Raw genomic sequence first — 19,372 nt, 5'->3', positions numbered from 1 at the left:
AGAAAATCCCAAGTGAGCACCTTCTTTGGATCTTTAGTAGCCACTGAAACTCCATTTTAGTCTCTTCCTTCCCCATAGAGGTTTTTTTTTGTTGTTTTTGTTTGTTTGTTTTTTGTTTTGTTTTTCGAGACAGGGTTTCTCTGTAGCTTTGGAGATTGTCCTGGAACTCACTTTGTAGACCAGGCTAGCCTTGAACTCACAGAGATCTGCTTGTCTCTGCCTCCTGAGTGTTGGGATAAGAGGCATGCACTATCACTGCCCAGCTCCCATAGAGATCTTGAACAAGTGTTACACTGTGGAGCTAACAACTTACTTTTCTCTGCTTGGCTTTTCACTTATGCTCAGAGCTCAATTCACCCCTCCTTCCCAGATAGACTCTTCACACTAAATGACTTACATGTGATAATATAACATGTGGAAGGATAAACAGTAAACAGTTGTATTTGGGGCAACCAAAAGCTCCTGACGCATTAACCTTGCAATTCAAGAGGCTTCTAAGCTGCCTCCCAAGGACCGAAGACTCTGCCAAAGGATGCAAGTTGGATTCTTTTAATGTGATACTGCAAATTTTCTCCCTATGTACACAGAACATTATTCTTTGCTCTCTATTATACCTATAGTATACTCACATTGCCTCAGAAAGATCTGGACACAAAATATCATTAGAAAAGAGAAGCAATAGCTTTCTCCAGGACCATACGCTTTCTGAGGGGTTTGCAATTTTCTTCCTCTGCATTGAAACCTCATCCAAGCATCAATTTGAGAGAAAACAGAGTGCTAGAATTCTGAGTGAATCCATCATCTACTCCTCAGACTTAGAGGCAGACTTTCTCAGAAAACGTGTGATTGCATCAATGGTTCCGAAGCTTTAAGAATAACTTGAACAGTGAATTGTGGACAAATCCCGAGAGCCTTCAGTGTCACGGTTTGATTTACGGAAAGTGGCACAGATAGAGGTCATTTAGAGGGGTCATGTCGGGGTTGTTTCTGTAGTTCATGATAAGGGAGTTATGTGGCATGAGGAGGCAGAATCATACTCCAGTCTGCAGCATGGCAAGCAGCCATGAGACTGTACCCTGCAGGAACAAGATAGCAATCAGGGGCAGGTGCCTCAGGGTAACGGTGTTGGAGCCGGAGAGGACAGTTGGTGCAGCCCTGAAGCCTGCAGGAGTCTTGTCCTGAGGTTCCACTTTGCCTCCAGAAGACTCTAAGCATGGCCCTCGAGGAGTTGGGATAATATCAGGAATCCAACCTGTTGTATTTTCTACTTCCTCCTGCAGGAGATGGGACAAATGAGTAAATTCAACACTGTTCCTTTCCTCGAGGCTTTACTCTGTCAGCCCCAACATGTAAGCTAACTGAGAGGCTCCAAGCACCTCTACAATGCTGGGTAGCAACAGCTTGACTTTCTGTTTCCACAGGCTTCCTTCCTCCAGCTCAGGGCTCCTATTACTGTCGTTTGCTTCCGTCAAACTTTGCCTTGCCCAACACCATTCCCCCAACCTTGCAAGGTGGTATCTCCCGTGACACACACGTACATCAATGGTCTTGATCAACACTGTCTGCTGGGACTCTTTGCAAGCCTTCTCCGCTTTCTTAATGTTCTCTGGAGTCCAATCAACATTATTCAGGGCCATCAGGTTCTCCATGGGATTCCTGTGGATAGTAGAGTTAGGGCAGGGACACGGTAGTAATGCTGACTGGCTACTCTGACAAGACAGGCTGAAAAGCACCTCCATGTTGGATAGCACGTGTTCCACATGGCTATAAACTACACAGAACGTTGTAGAATTAAGCCAACATTCTTAGTGTGTTTGGTAAAAGCAACATATCAAAGAGAACATAAGACACTGAAAAAGAGATTGTTCTTTGAGGGTGTGGATCTTCACCTGGGTGCCACAGGGTCTGAAAGGTTGGTGGGTAGGCTTCAGAGGACCTGCAGCTGCCCGGAAGTTGTATGTGTGTCTAATAATAAAGATTTCTTCTGGCCTCTTAGAGTCTTATTAGAGCGGGCACCTACTCAAAGGTTGGGACATGAGTGTAAACCAGTTCTCCAGTGCAGTCAGAAAGAGCGATTTGTGCATAAGGGACCTGACTTTCAAGGGCCACTTATCATCTGCTCCTCTGAATGCCCTTACTGACATAGAAACTTATGAAACTTCTGTGTTCAGAGCTTCTGAGCCAACACTGAGCAAGGGTGAGGATTGTGGGGGGGGGGTGGTTAGGCCAACCACTGAGGGCTGCAGGCTCTCCAGCCGGGGAGGAATGGGTGAGCCTCCTTGTCCTCCTTCCCCAGGTCCTTTCAAGAGCCCCTTCCGACACTTGTGGGTATCAGCTTCTAGAGTGACTCACTCCGATGCTTCTTCTCCCAGCTCATTGGTCACATAGATAATGTCAGGGTACCCCAGGCAACTGGAGATGTTAATTCTGGGATAGTAGAAGAAGAAGACGAGACACATCTCATTGACGGTGCTGGCACCTCCCTGGAGAAGGTGAGAGAAGGAGAGCGCCAAGGGTTCAGAAACATGCAGAGAAGGAAAAGACAAGCAACACACTGTAAAGGCTGCCACTCTTCAGAGATCCCTCTCTTCCTAAACACAGAGTCCAGTGCACTGTGCCTTACCGTATCTCTTTCTTTCCTTTCTTCTGTTTCCAGTCGCTGAACAAGCATTGGTATCATTCCTAAAAATAAAACCCACTGATCTCCCTGGTTCTCTGTATTTCTACTGCTACGCTTCTTCCTCCTCCACCCCGGTTTGAGGAGGACTCCCTGCTTTGTAGTGTCAGTCACCCACCTGCCTGTATTGCAACCCCTTTCTCTGCAGCGCCATATCATTTTTGTATAATAAATATAATAATATAATATATTACTATGTATCTTGTGCCCTCTCATCTGCCTAGTCAGTGAACTCCAGTGGCCTCTTACTGTCTTTGGATGAAAATTTATTTGATGACAAATTAGTTGATTGCATATGACAAATCCCAGCCTAGCTATTCTCTTCTGTTATTGATCTGGCAAATGATTCTGCAGTTCGGCCTTGCTGTCTGAGAACTGTAGGCAGGACAGCGGCATCTGTGCTTCAAGACCCCTTCCCCAGCCTCAAATCCCTCAACCTCATTCAGTGACTTCCTGCGTCTCCCCTCACTCCTTAACCTGCGCCCACACTCATCGCTCTTCAAGCACACTTCCTGCACTCCTTGTTGATGGATGGCTTCTTCATTTCTGTCCTTCTCCAGAGATCCACATTTCCATGAGCTAGAGCAGGTCCACCTAACTGATGTCACGTGGTCCTTAGATCATCTATGTTCCCTGAAATGTCCCTGAACTTTAACACCCATTTTTCCATTTTGATGTCTTCTGCCTTGCTTTAAAATATGCATGGCTGTGTTTCCTTCCTTAAAAGCACATAATCCTTTCTGAAGCATTGAACTATTCTCTATATGAAATTGTTGGGGTTCCTCATAATCGTGGTGGCAAATAGTTATCTCTAAATGAGCATCTGCTTACTACAAGAGGCATGATGATCCTATTCTATATGTGTTAACCGACTATCATAACCATATTTTTTATTCTTTTTCTCAATACTGGGTTGCCCCATAGCCTTGGTTGCCCTGTCCTGGAACTAGTTCTGTAGACCAGGCTGGCCTCGAACTCATAGAGATCCACCTGCCTCTGTGTCCCGAGTGCTGGGATTAAAGGCACATGCCACCACCACCCAGCATATCACAACAATATTATGAGCTACTATTATTATTCTTTCTTTATGAATTTAGAATGGAGCCAAGATTTTGAATACTTTGTCTACATAATATGCTGACATTAAATCCAGGGCAGTAAGGACTCCAAGTTCATTAATGGTGTTGCCACCCTCCTGGAGGAGGTGAGAGACAGAGATGCCGTAACCCATCCTTTCATGGTCTCGGTGGGTCACTGACAGAAAGTGTAGGCAATCTCTCCCTATCTTGGGTGCACGGAAGTGTAAGAATGTGAAGCCTCACAGAAGAGAGGAAGGCTCAAGCTGGAAGAGAGTTAAAGCGAGGAGGGTGCAGCTCTCTTCTAGGGCCACAGTCATTGACACCGTTGTGGAGAAGCTTACGTACAAAAGTCATGGAGTCGCGATCCAACGTCTGGTAGTTACATTCTATCAGCAGCTCATCCCCCTATTGGCAGCGAAACGTGAGAGCTGAGAGTAAGTCAAAGAGGAACTGGGCTGACAAAGAATTTTCTGGGCTGACAATGAAATAGGATCCTGCTCTCCCCCGCCCTTGCTCCAGCCATCCCTCCCTCTCAGGTTCCCACCGGCTTGATCACTGCAGGATGAGGCAAGTCTCGCGTCTCTTGCAGATTGAAGTCATAAGAATAATCTTTGCATATTATTTGGACTTGGGTTCCATTTCTAGAGGCAGAGAAAAGCAGAAATGATGAAAAGACAAAGCAGGGAGGGCTGGGCCAATAGAGATGCAGTATGTGGGTTCATTCTGTGAATGCGAATAGCCCAGGGAATGAGCATGAAGGACTCTTCTTCCACAGCCCATCCAAGTCCTCTCTAGTCTAGCTCCCCATTCCCAGCCAGACATAACGCCATGCAGAATCTGTAGCTATTCCCATACACAGAAGGGGAATGTTCTAGTTCTTCTGTTACCTGTATTGCACAGCTTGCAGGGAGCGGCCGGCTAAGTGGGTGTGGATCAGGTAGCTATATACGTATATGTCAGATACGGGGGCCCCATTCATCTGTGACAAGGAAAAGGCACACCTGATTGGTCAAGAACTCTGACCTCTGACCTCTTGCTTTGTTTTTCTTCCCTTGACTCTTGATACCATCGTTTTCTTGGACTGATTGGGAATTGCTCCATTTTTTTTTTTGTCTTTAAATTTTATTGAGTTTATGTTTTTTGGCAGCTTCATGTATGAAGCATACAGTCTGATAACTGTATTCCCCGCTATAAACCTCTTTGCTAACCTTATCCAGCCTCTTCCCTACAAGCCCCCCCTCATATTCACAATTTTGTTATTTAGGATTTTTTTGTGGGGTACTCATAGAGTTTAACCAGAATTACCTGTGCGACCACGGGCTTGGAATTACCTGTTGGACATGGCTGGGATCTCCAGTGAATGCACAATGACTGACTGTGTTTCTCCCCTGACTCGTCAGTAGTCAGTAATTTATCAGGGAGAGGTAGGACCCACCCCATAAGCCCTGATCCATGACTGACAGTTGATAGGACCAACCTTGAGTTGGCTCATTGCAGGCAGCCGCTGCTGCTCTGAAGTCCTGACTGCCTAGGTTCTCCCAAGCCCAGAAACAGCATTTCCAGCCCCTTTCCCCTGCCTCCTGACCATAATGTTCTGTTCACCCGTTTCCAGATGTCCCCACTCACTCCCCTGTTTCCATTGAGCCGTCCTTATTTCCCTTAAAGCCCTGGCTCATTCCTCTCTCGCACAGCTTGTCCTTGTCACTTTTCTGAGCACCAGGCTTCAATCATTCTTCAGATTTGTGGCTCGGGATCGTGAGTTCAGGGATCGCGCCAGAACCCTGACGGACAAACAAGGAGCCTCAAGGAAGGCACATCTCTCAGCTTCACCTCTTCAAACTTCTCTGTCTTGCATAGCCCATAGGACAAGAAAGCCTCAGCACCCGGGGGTATAAAGTGAATAGGGAAAACCGAGATGCCCAGCTGGAGGACGCCCATGTCATATTTGCGAAGGTGTGAGGTGTAGTACAGCCGCATCCCCGAGGTATCATGTATACCTAGAGTAGAAAGAAATACTCTACTCAGAGCGTGGGGGGGTGGACCACAGTGTTCGGGAAAGCCGGAGTGGGCTGTGACCAAAAGGATGTAGTGTGTGTGCCGCACATCCCTCACATCCGGAAGAGCCAGTCAGCTCCACCAGCTGCCCTCCCATAAGCCCCTTGGATCCTCACCAGGAAGGTTTTGAAAATTGCTGTAGTGAACCTCCAGGCGAATCCATTGAGGGTCCAAGGGGGTTCCAATAGAGATGCCTACATCATCTGGAAACTGGTAACTCTTTGGAGAGAGGAGAACACAGGAGTGATGTGAAAAGACTAGACACGAGATGCATGTGGCTCTTCCCTAGTTTTCTAACCTTTCCTTTGGAACTCCTGAGCCCCCAAGGTCTTCCATCAGCCCATTGCCCACCAGCCTGCAACCCTTTGTCACAAAATGCCTCCATCTCAGGACTCACAAGGCCCCCAACAGCCCAGCCTGCGATGACATGGGAGCAGAGCGAGAAGGCAGGGTCCGACCCGTAGCATTCACCGATGCCTGTGGGAAGCACGCTTGCGTTGCCGCATGCGTACACGAGGATGTGATGCACCATCGTCTCATTGCGTTCCACCAGCAAGGGCTCAAACTGAACGGAGGAGACACGGCAGACAATAGCCAAGCGTTTATGGCAAATTCTTATTCTCCCCGGTCCTCCTCTGCTCCCCAAAGCTATGCAATCTTCACTTCTCTAAGTTTCTCCTTCTTGTCTGTTTCTCTCCCCAAAACCTACGATCTTCCCTAAACTCTATTAAACTCTTTTCTCAACAGCATATCTCTTTAAATCCATTTCTTGGGAGCCAGCTCACAGTGCTAATTCACCAGTGGCATACCAAGGGTTCTGACTTTCTTTAGTGATCTCAGTCAATTCACTATATATATGTATCCACATCCTTTTGAAATCTATTATTTGAAAATGGCCCCCTACATTGAAACTCACAAAATTATATTTTTGTACTTGACCTAAGCTAACAACACTCAAGTGCAAATTATATTACCAAGTTCGACTTTGCTCTGGCTTGAATTTTGCTACTTTCTGACTATGCTCGGCCGCAATCCCTTCCTTCCTTTGACCACTCCATTGCTAGAAGAGAACAATTCTGGGTCATAATGGAACTTGGCATTGTTCTTTTCAAAATCCTATTAATTACTAGCCTCCGTCAGAGCCTCCTCCACTTGAAACACATAACGCTGGCAGTCATAGTTTTGGCCCCAGAAGAATTATATGGCTTCCCACCCCTCAAAACTCCACCTGGTCCTATCCCTCGTCTCCTTCCCTGTTATCTCCTCACAGCCACCTTTTGGATCTCCAGACTCCCACATGCCCATCACTTGGCACCAGAGCCTCCCCTGCCTTGGCAGACTTCATCATTTGGTCCACGCACCTTGTAGATGTGATGCTTCTTGCTGACAATAGGGAGCCGGAGAAAGGTGCAGGCATATGTGGTGTCATCCTCTGGAATGAGGAACTGGGTAAAAGTGCATAAAAGCTGAGTGGGAGGGGATTGAGGACCCCTCCCCTAAACCAGAGTAGTGGACAGGCTAGGGAGCAGGAGAAAGGTGCAGGCACATGTGGTATCATCCTCTGGAATGAGGAACTGGGTAAAAAGTGCATAAAAGCTGAGTGGGATGGGATTGAGGACCCCCCCCATGAAACCAGCATAGTGGACAGACTAGGGAGCGGGAGAAAGGTGCAGACACATGTGGTATCATCCTCTGGAATGAGGAACTGGGTAAAAAGTGCATAAAAGCTGAGTGGGATGGGATTGAGGACCCCCCCCGAAACCAGCGTAGTGGACAGGCTAGGGAGCGGGAGAAAGGTGCAGGCATATGTGGTATCATCCTCTGGAATGAGGAACTGGGTAAAAAGTGCATAAAAGCTGAGTGGGATGGGATTGAGGCCCCCCCCAAAACCAGCATAGTGGACAGGCTAGGGAGCAGAGTTCATTTTAGGGCTGCGTTGGTACTCCTCACAGAGCCAGAGGCACTCATAGTAGCTTGCTCTAAGGAATGTGTGCGTATTGGGCATAAGGCGAGGGGTCTGGAATGAGCAGGGAGATGGAAACAGGTGGAGGCAGATGGACGGTGTGGTGATGGGCGGTCTTACATTACTGATAGCCAAGTCGTGGATGATGGTGTCTTCAGGGATGTCTTGATCATCGTATTGCAGCATTTGTAGCAAGAAGACTGACTTGACGAAAGTACGCTCCCGACTCATCTTCGGTATGTCATCCAGGCCATAGGCAGCCAGGACCCTCATGGTGTCACTCTACAGGGACCACGAGCATGGAGGGCTTGATTCTCAAAAGCACCTCGAATATATACCTGGATATATACCTAGGGTCCTATATGTGCTATTCATTTACACAGCACAATGAGAATAACTTGAGTTTGGCTTTAGTTCTAGATCTGAGATTAACTCATTTGTCACGCGTAACCCCTTCCCATTCTTCCCTTTTGTCTATTTGACACCTGAAGAATAAGAGGACTGAGTCAGACTTGAAATTCAAACACTGATGTTCAATGGAATTGGTTAGAGTCCTTTAAGAGGGGGATATTAGAATGGGCATTTAGCCATTGGGTAGGACCATGCCAATTAACAATAAGAGTTTCAGGAGGTGATACAATTGGTCATCACCCAAGAAGACTAAAGGATGATAGTTTCATAAATTTGTGACTAGTTGCATGAATTGAGAAGACTACACTTTCTTTGGAGAAGCTGGTTATGGCTAACAATTGTTTTCTCTTTTCCACATTTTACCGTAATGTCTTGGTCCTGTGGGTCACAGGATCGGAAGGGCCTGGAGAAGCGCATGGTGGTAGAGACAGAGTCTTCTGTGAGCTTTAGTAGTTCAGCATCCTGGCTCCCATCCTGTTCCAGAGTGTCTTCATCCAGAAGGTGCTGATCCTGGAGTCCAGTGATCATTAAGAAGCAAGAACCAGATTCCCAAACAATTAGGCATTGGGACATCAGGCGTATGCTAAAATGGCAGATGCCAGCTACCTCCATTGCACAAATAAGTGTGTTTTCAGAGTGGACAGAGCATGTCTGCTGGAGTTTCATCACTTCAAATATTAGCTTCATAAGTTCTAATAATCCTTCATTGAGGCCTTTAGAGGCTAACTTGTTCTCTGAATGATCTGTACCATTCATCCTTTCTTATGAGGCTCTGATTATGCATTTTATTGTACTGTGATAACACCACCCTTAGAATGTGTGAGTTTTGGGAGACAAGTGAGCTATTCATTTGTAAAAGGCAGATTATAGCAGCAGTTCTCAAACTGTGTGCTGTGGTCCATTTGGGCATTGAATGACTCTCCTTTCACAGGGATCACATATCAGATATCCTGAATATCAGATATTTACATAAAAATTTACAGTAGTAGCAAATACAGCTATGAAGTAGCAACAAAAAATTTATGGTTGGGGGTCACCTCAACATAAGGAGCTGTATTAAAGGTCAGCAAGGTTGAGAACCACTGGATTATAGTAATCAACCTCAGAGAAAATAAAGAGAATTTGAAACAATGCTAATATTGCTTCTCTTGCTGTCACTGCTATTATTAGACAATTCCATACTTAGGTCTGCCTGAGTGGGTCTAAAGGATATTTGAATACAGACTATCTCTAATAGCTTTGAATTTTCTTCAGTGACCTGAGTTTACCTTGCTTCTATCAGGTAAGTGGTAATTAGACTCTTACAATATAAAACTTCCTCTTTTTTAGAAGTCTTAACAGACAACTGGCCTAAATGACATAAATTACAATGCAAGAGCATCTTCGTAGGGAGAAACAGTCAACTAGAGTTCAGTGTGACTGAGTTTGGAGAATGAAATCCTTTTGTGGACACAGCCTTCCTCAACCCAGAGAAGGAGCTCACCTTTGGGGTGGAAGCTGGAGTCTACGGACATTAAGCCATCCTCAACCCAACACAAGAACTTATCATCCTTAGACTTACCGAAAAGTAGACATTGCCATCAGGAAGCACTCCTCCAACTACTAGGTCACTTCCCACAAAGGTGTAGCGATTTGTGATGCCCAGGCCAACCCAGCCAGTTGTTTGGACTTGGAGCTCAAATGTGATGATCTCAGCCTCGTAATCAAAGTCCCAGCGCAGAAAAACAGCATGGGAAGGATCTAGGAACCTGGAATAACGGAGGGGAGATGTAGGGCCCAGGCGCTTGCCTTGGGAAAAGTCTGCCAGGACTGAAAGTAAGATCAGTCTGAAGAGCAGAACACAGGCCATGGCTCCCAGAGCCCGGAACATCTTTCTTGCAGATGAACACTGAAGAGCTCTGGACTTATATGCATGTCTACTTGTGCCAGGCATGGTGCCATGGAGGAGGGAAAGGCCAGGCCTCTTCTGATCTGATTATCCACTGTGTACTGAGTGGTGTCACTTACATAACCTGAGTCAGAAGGATCCAGGGAGGACACAGAGTGGGATTGTCAGGGACCTAATGCAAAATTATCAAGAGAGTCATGCAGTCTTCCATAGCAACTCCATGGCAGACTCATGACTAGTGAGAACCTGTAGAGTCAAGTCCTCCAATGTCTACTCCACTAATTACCTCGGTAAATAATGTTCTTCGGGACCACACCCTCCCCGACTCCAGCTTTATGCCCTTTGCCCATTGTGTCCACGTGTAGAACAGGAGACGCAGAACGTAAGCATATCCTTCTGGCTTTCTGGGACAGTGCAGGAGGGAAGTCTTTGGGTTGGGGGAGAATCTGTGATTTCTGTCTGTTGCAGGGACCTGCACTGCTGATCCTAGGAAGGACATTTAGAGGTGAAGGACTTCTAGGGGGACAAGTCTGGGGCAGCTTTGATTTCAGCAATTCATACAGAGGAGCAAGAAGAGGAAGAAAATGAGAAACAGATGTGAATTTCTCTGTAGGACACATTCTGCTTCACCTTTCTGTATCACAACATGAATTCCTTTTCAAAGAAGTCACAGTTCAGTTACTCTCCCCTCGGGGCTTAGCTGAGTTTCTGCACTTTCAAGTGCCTTGGGTCTTATAGAAGCCACATAAAGCCCAAAGGAAATATCTGAGTAACAAGCAGAATGAAACCTCCAGGTCTTCTTAATTGCATAATTATTTCAGTCCATTTAAATTTTAGATAAGTCAGTGGGTGTATGAAGGGGTAGCACCAGCAGGGTGTGGCCACACACCCTGTCAGTGATGGAGAGACTTATACAAGGAATCCTGCCTCTTTGTCACACGTTTCATGACAAGCCATGGGCACTCACAGGACAGTAGATTCCCTGAGTGCTTTGGCTGTGACCCTGTGGAAGGAGCTATTGTCATTTGCTGACTGCTTCTCAGGGAAGAAAAGACATCACCACTTTACAAGACTTACTGTCTCCTGATGTCTGACATTAGCTGACTTGGGGACAAAAGTCTTTTCATCAGACCCTCATTGCCTGACCTTCACTAGATAACAGAGACAACATATACCGTTAGGACTCCCCTAAATGCGTTGAACCACACAAGTCCAGTCCAAAGAAGGGTGAGAAGATGCTATCTGAGTTGGATATATCTTTACTATGTGTATGAAAAGTCTTCTAATTGCCCATTGAGCTCAAAAACTGCTAAAGCTGTTGGCTATTGATCTGTGCACTTGAGTGGCAATTATGATGTAGCTGGTGGTGGAGAAAAGTCCCTAGAGGCAGCCATGACCTCTAACACTGGTTCAGCAGAGGCCAGGAGGAGCTCACTAGCCATCTGATCTGGAAGCAAGAGGCTTAACCTGGCTCAGCACTGCAAGCTGGGCAAGATAAGAGAGGACAAGGCAGAGCCCTGGAGGGACTGACCTTGGAAGGCAGGAAGGTTAGCCAGGGAGATAACAGGAGTGGAGGAGACACTCTGATTCCAATCTCTGAAGATTAGGCTGAAGAGGGGTCAGCGGGGAACCACCACAGACATACAGCTCAGTAAACTGAGAAGGGCCCAGGGTCTCTTATCCTGCAGTCTACTTGGCCTTAGTAAAGAAACAGGGCTCTCTGGGAAGAGCTAGGAGCCAGTGACTTGAGACCCAAGGAATCTCTTCTCCACCCTCTTCTTCCTGGATGCTATGGCTCACAGGGAGCGTATTTGGCTTTAAAAAGATTTATCGAGGCTCTAAGAACTCATTCTTTCTAAAGTAAATGCTCTAGAAAAATGAAGGGTGAGAGTGTTATTGAACTTGGGGGTCAAAGCTGAATGCTAAAAGAAACACAAAAGGAGGACATGGCTATTCACAAAGTATGGAGAGGATTTTAATACCGATATGAGGGACAGCATAGCCAGAGGCAGAGACATCCAGGAGAGTCCAGAGTGGACGTGACCTTGAGCCAGGCCAAGTGAGGAGAGGGGAAGGGGAGAGGGTAAAGGGTAGACGGGAAAAGTCCAGGCAGGGAAATGGCTGGATTATACAGGGAAGGGTAGCTGGGGAAGGGCAGCCCAGCCCCTGGGCTAGAGAAGTTTAGAGTAGGGGGGTGTGAAATGCCAATCATATCCAGTGATGGATAGGGACTCTGGGCTGCTGGGAGAACCTGGAGGCCACGTCTGCCTATGTTAAATAGGCACCTCAGTTAGCCATTTGTGCTGGGTTTGAGATCTAACAAGCCAGTGCCCTAAGTTGGCTTTGTCCATCTGTCCTTAATAAGCCAATTAAAAGAGCCAAATGAGTAATGAAAAGTAGAACAAGATTTATTTAGTATGGACATGTTGGGGAAATGTGAAAAAGATACCCAACGAACCCTCCAAGTCCTTTGGTATTCTGAGGAGATATTAAAGCTTAGGAAGCCAAGGATAAGCAGTCTCGGTCAAACTATGGTCCTGTCCACTGTTGACCCATCATTACTTAGGCTTCTTAGAGCTGTGTGAAATCTCTTTCCAGGAGACAAGTTCCTGCTCTGGCTGGTGCCTTTTCCTTCTCCCAGAATGTGATCCCTGGGGAAATTCCCGTTTCTTTGAGGTCCTTTGTTTCAATAACCCGATAGATTGAAAGACACAAGTGCCTCTTTAGAATATCTTTATTTCTGCCAGATCAGTTACAAGAAGGGGAGTCCTCACCTTTACTCTGGACAAAGCTCCTATCTTTATTTTGCATTTGCGTTCCTGGAGTCAGGCAGATAACTGGAGGTGAGCGTCACCTGGTCACACAGCCTAATGTGACCCTTCAGTGGCTCCCACCTGTAGTTGAAGCCTATGGGTGAGAGATGTCTTTGTTCAGCTCTGTCACCATTGCTTGCTTATACGGAGACGGTTTAATTCCCCTGAAAGAGCTGAGACCAAAACTCCAAGCACTTCCAGGGATATCTGATTACCACTGAGAGGGTTCAGGGCCTAGTCGCTCGCCGAGTTCCTCAGTGAGCGTGGGGTGTGCAGGGGTGTGGGAGAGGAAAGGGTACAGGGGAGGGGTGCAGACTTTAGCTGTGGTTTGCACTTTTGAAGATGAGCTACAACAATCGGTTTCCTGAGGAAGTCACACCCTTGGGACTTCAGTTCCAGGACTTGAGCTTTTGGTTGTTACCGTACTGGTTTGGACCCTCCTGTCTTGCCTGATGACCTGCTGGAGAGAGCCCGAGGGGTCAGGGATGTGGTCGTTTTCCATTCTGTGCCTCTGTGTGTTCACTGCTTCTGTGACTACAGGTCAGATGGCAGCTAAGGGAGCCAGAGGGTGGAGGGAGAGGAAGAGAGGCAGGCCGCTTTAGCCCAGCAAGTGGAGAAGCTGTCCCTAACTCCTTTAAGACAGTCGTCTGGCACAGCCTCTCTCTGTGGCCAAGGCTTCTGGTCTCAGCAGCCCTGCGTCTGTGTAACTCCAGGGTTTCCTTCAGGAGTCAGCTCATTTGGCTACACTTGGAGTTTTCCAGTCTGTCTACTTTCTTCATCTTGGCCCCGTCTGTGTTTCAGACTCCACGGGAGCTTTGCTGGAGCAGAAGCCTAGGTGGAGTCTGGTCCTACGTGGTCAAGCTGTGACCCTGCGCTGTATCTTGAGGGATTCCCAGTACCCCTGGATGGGCTGGTACCAGCAGGATCTCCAACAACAACTACAGTCGCTGGTGTCTCTGCGGAGTTCTGGGGACAAAGAGGTCAAGTCTGTCCCCGGTGCTGACTACCTGGCCACACGGGTCACTGATACAGAGCTGAGGCTCCGAGTGGCCAACGTGACCCAAGGCAGAACCTTGTTCTGCACCTGCAGTACAGACACGGTGGTACACTCTGCTGGGGAGCTGGAACAAAAACCACATAGGCAGACTGCGCTGCCTCCCAACCCTTGCTCCTCCGCAAGCCCGTCTGAAACTTCTTCCTTTCTAGCCAGACCTCCCCAGTCCCGTTGCTCCAGGACGAGGTGGGCTCTCCCTGACTTACCGCTTGTTCTTTTTCTGCCGGAGCCACACAGGGAACTTAACCTCAGGTTTTGGCGAAGCTCAGAGCACAGGCTTGGGAGACGTCTTTTTCATCTTTCACACTTCCGGTTCTGATTCTGTTGGATGCAGGCAACGAGTGCGGCCATCCCAGAAGGCAGCTGTGCAAACTGAGCCACACAGTCCCAGGGTGGACTCTTCAGGAAGGCGTGATGCAGAGCAGCCTGCAAACATTCGCCAGCCATTATTAGCTCCTCTTTCCCCAGTATGCATAGCGAAGGGCAGGCCAAACATGATGCCGGTGTCTTTTCCCATGGGCTGAATTGATGAAAAGGCAGCTCCGGCTACACCAGTGGTTCTTAACCTGTGGATTGCTACCCCTCTGGGGTCGAACAACTCTTTCGCAGGGGTCCCCTAAGTCCATTTGAAAACACAAAATTTACACTCTGAGTTATAACAGTGGCAAGAGTATCCCTATAAAGTAGCAATGAAAATAATTTTATGGTTGGGGTCGCCACAACCCATTAAGAAGTTTGAGACCCACTGGACCACACCCTTGAAACAAATACCCTTGTTTCTATGATGCCAGGTTTTTATTATACCCACTCTGACTTTCCAAACCCAGTCTTAATATGTTCTTTGGATCCCCTTATTAAACTAATTTATTTTGCATTAATTATGCTATTTTAAGTAAAATATTGTTTTACCTGTCATTTAACACAGCAAATAATTACAAAAGAAAGCTAAAGTCTCCTTCCCATGTCAAACTTTGCAGCTGGATGATACTAAATGCAGATTTTTTTCCTTGCCAGTTATTACCAGTTTAGTGAAAACAGTTACAAAAAAAGCTGATGGAGACTCTGTCTAAATAAAATATTAAAAAAGCAAATCATGTTGAGCTGGTGAAATGGCTTAGTTGGCAGAGCATCTGTCTTGTAAGCCTGAAACCCTGAGGACATGGATTCTGTATCCAGACTCCATACTCAGGCTAACACAGGCACACGCAGGGAGGAGGGGTGGAGAGATAGAGACATACTGATCACCAATTGCTCTAAATAAGAGATAGATTCACTACTGGGCTAATTTGAACTCATCCTTTAGAAAACAAGGCCCTCAGAAAAGCATAAGGTTTCTAGAGTTTAGGGTTCAGTAAATGTTGGACTAGAAAGCCCAAGTCTGAGCTGGATTTGCAACCTAAGCAAAATTACCTACAGAGTAAAGAGCAGATCAAGCCGGTCAAATAGTTAGACCAAGAGGAAGGCTGGCCAGCTGGTGGGGGCAGAAAGGAGAGGGGAGAGGATCTGGGAAGGAGAGGAGAGAGGAAGAAAGGAAGGGAAAGAGGGGGAGGGGAGGAAGAACGAGAGGGAGAAGGCCAAGAGTGAGCTAACATGAAGTCCAGGGTTCTGAGCCAGATCTGAGGGAGGCTGTGGGCATCTAGGAGCTATGGCAGTGAGGAACCACCAAGAAAAGTTAATGCAGCCTCTTTGGTAGACCGGATACTGGGGGCTGTTTCCCCTGCTCTGTGGAGAATGAAGGGATCTTTCCACCAGAGGGCACCATTTGCCCATATATTCTTCATGGTGCTGAAGTTTATTTGGTAGACCCACAGGGTTTCCTAGCTGCCATGTCTGGCTCCCTCATCGATTCCTTCAGATCTTCAGAAGCTCATCTGCCTGTGACATTGACATGCCTCATGCAGGAGCTGGCAGGATAACTCAGGACCCAGAGTCCTGGCCACGGGTTTCCGTTCCTGAACTTTTCTAAAACTGTGCTGTTGAGTAGGACATTTTTCTTAAAAAGATTTTTTTATTTGTTACATATACAGTATTCTGTCTGCACGTATCCCTTCAGGCCAGAAGAGGGCACCAGATCTCATTACAAATGGTTGTGAGCCACCACATGGTTGCTGGGAATTGAACTCAGGACCTCTGGAAGAGCAGCTAGTGTTCTTAGCCACTGAGCCACCTCTCCATCCCTGAGAAGCACACTTTTTAATAAGACTCTCGGGACACTCTTCCTAGAATAGTGTCTGTGGTAGAAACAGAAGCTTTTCCTCCGGAAGCGGTGTCAGCTACACTTGGAGGGCTCTTTTTCAACTCCCCAACTGTCACAGCAGCTTTCACTGCTTTTCTGACACCTTGGCCTGAACTCAGGGTTCACACCTCCCTACCCTCCTCTCACATACGTGTTCATACTCACATACACAGCAGTAAGCGGAAGTGACCTACTAATATGTCTGCCTGGGGACCACTTGACTTCACACCTACGTTCCGTGTGCTCTGACAGCTTGTTGGCATTACACACATCTGGACTTAAGAACTAAACTGAAATAAGATAACTCAGCAGAGGAAAATGATGCAAATGTAGTTAATTCAAGTTTTACCAAGTGAGCACCTTCCTGAGGAACTGAAGACTTCAAGAAGCAGTTAGCATCAATACATATAAACACTGGCTTGCATACAAAGTAGTGATCTGTGAAAATGTTGTAAGACAAGTGAAAACAATTGGGTAGAGAAGTGACCAGGAATGTAAGTGTTTGTATAGTTTTTCCTCAGTCTCAGCTACTTTCATGACAAGAATGTCATTGTCGTTCTGGTAAGGAATAGGTGGGTGGAGAATCTTACAAAAGGGAATTTCATTTGGGGCTTTTAGAAGCAACAAGTATCAGGGAGATCTTCTTGCACTTCCTGTGTTTATTGTCTTCAGCTTAAAATAATTCTTATGTCAAGGTAGCATAATTGGGGATGTATGTACTAAAAGAGCTCCCAAGGGCAGAAGCTTTCTTTTTGTAGGACTATTCCAAGTTTGTCACCCACAGAGGTGACATCATTTTGTAATTCCAAGACACTGAAGGACCCAGGCAGTGATCCTCAATGATGTCTAGACATCATTAAAAGAGAGAAACAGCTCTAAATCCCTAGAGGAAAGGATATACACTACTTATGTAAGACTGTTGGGTTATTGTGTGCCCTGAATGTTTGCTGTATGAAGTATATGCCTGTCAGTTTTCATTGTCCACTTGACTACACTTAGAATTGCCTAGAAGACATGCGTCTGTCATGTCTATGAGGGTGTTTCTAGAGTTCAAGAGAGGAGGAGCTTCCATCATGAACATGAGCACCACTATTCTATGGTCCACAAACACAGATGAATGAAGTGAGGAGAAATTGGGGAAGCCCGCTGAATTCCAGTTTCCTGAATGCGTATGTAATGTGACCAGCTACAGTATGTTACTATTGTTATACCTTCCCCTACAAGGAAGTACTCCCCTCCCCTACAATGTAAACCCTTCCTTCCTTAATTTGCTATGTGTTCCGTGTTTCATTCTAGATATGAACAAATTTAGTAGTACAAAGTGTGTACTGAGCTTTTAATTGATAATGATAAAGGATGAGTTTCCCACTTTTTTGGTATTATATGATGAAATTATTACAGTATCTAAAACTGCCTTTTAAATTATCAGAAGGAATAGGAGTTTAGATGATACAAGATACCTATACATTATAACTCTAATATATGTATATATACATGTTTATATTATACACATATATAATTGCATTATATGAATCAGTGTACCATTTTTCTTCCTCTAGGAATGGCCATCTTTCCAGTTAAAAAGTTTTCTGAACTAGCTTACTTTCTGTTGTTTGGTGAACACCAAGAGCAACAGTAACTTGGGGAGGGAAAGGTTATTTGACTTCCTCCTCCAGAAAATAGTCCATCACTGAGGTAACTCAAGTCAGGAACCTGGAAGCAAGAGCTGCAGCAGAGACCATGGAGGCGCCTTGATTGCTGGCTTGCTCTCTGACTTCTGCTCTGCTGGCTGTCTTATACAGACAAGGCTCACCTGCCTAGGGATGTTGCCCCAACGTGGGCTTGGCCCCCATGCATTCATAGACACATAGAGGATTCCCACAGATACCCCCACCAGCCAATCTGATCAAGGCGGTTCTTCAGTTGAGGGTGCCTCTTCCTAAGGAACTCTTAGTTGAATCAAATTGACAACAGAAACCAACCAGCACATTTCTAGACAGTTTCACAGTAACTATTAAAATACAATATTTCATTTTCTCAAATATTTTAGACTGATTAGATAAGGCAGAATGCTTTTCAAGTCAGAGGTAATATTATAGTCATTTGATATTGGTTTTTGTATATATCCCAGATAATGACAGACAGGCTCTAAGGGCTACATAATGAATCCTTCTCCTGCAAGCCAAGCAGTTTCCACCATCTTGTTTTCAACAAAAAGGAAGGAAGGCAGTTGTATTCACTAATGAACCATTACAAATTAATGATAGACCTCCATACTGTCTAGGGCATTTTATCCTAACTTAAAGGGGTGCAAATAACTAACTGGCATCACCATAGCAAGACTGTTCCCATTCCTGCGGATTTACTTATGTGGAAAAATTTCTCAGTGTCAGCAATGGTCAGACCAAGAGGAAAAGACAGGAATAGCATTAATGCCAAACCTTGTCTCATTCTAGAACATGTCTCTCTCATCTCTGTGTCCTCTTCTCTCTCTTTCTGTTACTCTCTCTCTCTCTGAGTGTTTGTGTGTGTGTGTGTGTCTTTGAGTGTGTGGTGTGTTGAAGCCATTGAGGTACAATTCCAAATTATTTTACAAATGTTCTCATAAATTTTGTCTTTTTGATCAATTGTGTATTAACTAAAATGAGGAAAATTTCACACTTAAAGACACAGGATCACAGAAAATGATGTTTAATGTTATAATTTATTGTAGAATTGTGTAAAGGTAAGCAGACTTTCAAATATAAAAACCCATTATGACCAGTTAAATTCTGTGGGGTATTAAATGGACAACCAAGGGAAAGGGGGTAGGGGTTGTGGTAAGTCCCTAGGCTCAATTTTCTTTACTATGGGTGGGGGAGGGAGACGAAAAGAGTAGAGAAAAAGAAACAGTAAAAATTCCTAGTATAAGAAGGCATGCTCATTTTTTAAATAGGAGTTTTCAATTTTATGCATTTGTATTATCTGGAAAATATGTTTTAATAGTCATCTTTTTATTTAAAAATATTAATATGTACAGCATGCTTTAGAAATTAAATACTTTGAAAATGCTCTTGGTGAATAATTTTAGATTCAATAATTGCTTTAGTAAATGCCCAAGAGCTATAAAAATCAGAGGTTTGGAGAAACCATTATGAGTCAAATGACAGAGCATTTTTTGAAAAAGGTTTAGGGCAGTAGAACTGTAGAAAACAAC

The 19,372-nt window shown here is 45.6% G+C and overlaps 1 protein-coding gene and 1 long non-coding RNA gene across 2 annotated transcripts; one reads left to right on the top strand and one right to left on the bottom strand.

Moving 5' to 3' along the window:
• Window positions 1-533: 533 nt before the first annotated feature.
• On the bottom strand, window positions 534-10,211 carry LOC101843992 (DBH-like monooxygenase protein 2). Its single transcript, XM_040728639.1, has 13 exons — window positions 9,747-10,211; window positions 8,549-8,695; window positions 7,895-8,056; window positions 7,173-7,256; window positions 6,209-6,376; window positions 5,928-6,030; window positions 5,587-5,753; window positions 4,644-4,735; window positions 4,301-4,397; window positions 4,102-4,161; window positions 2,353-2,483; window positions 1,539-1,656; window positions 534-1,274 (listed from the first exon to the last, which is right to left on the bottom strand). Exons 1-13 carry the CDS (start codon window positions 10,116-10,118, stop codon window positions 1,032-1,034), a joined length of 1,944 nt encoding a protein of 647 aa, XP_040584573.1. The 5' UTR covers window positions 10,119-10,211; the 3' UTR covers window positions 534-1,031.
• A 3,100-nt stretch (window positions 10,212-13,311) lies between these two features.
• On the top strand, window positions 13,312-17,544 carry LOC121133009. The gene is made up of 2 exons (XR_005869729.1): window positions 13,312-13,426; window positions 13,688-17,544. It is a non-coding gene; the product is annotated as an uncharacterized LOC121133009 (long non-coding RNA).
• Window positions 17,545-19,372: the final 1,828 nt, after the last annotated feature.

Source organism: Mesocricetus auratus, unplaced genomic scaffold, assembly GCF_017639785.1.
Source record: "Mesocricetus auratus isolate SY011 unplaced genomic scaffold, BCM_Maur_2.0 Super-Scaffold_100019, whole genome shotgun sequence".
In the NCBI taxonomy this organism is placed as follows: Eukaryota; Metazoa; Chordata; class Mammalia; order Rodentia; family Cricetidae; genus Mesocricetus; species Mesocricetus auratus.
The sequence above is the reverse complement of the archived record's forward strand: the minus strand, read 5'-3'. Positions and strand labels throughout refer to the sequence as shown.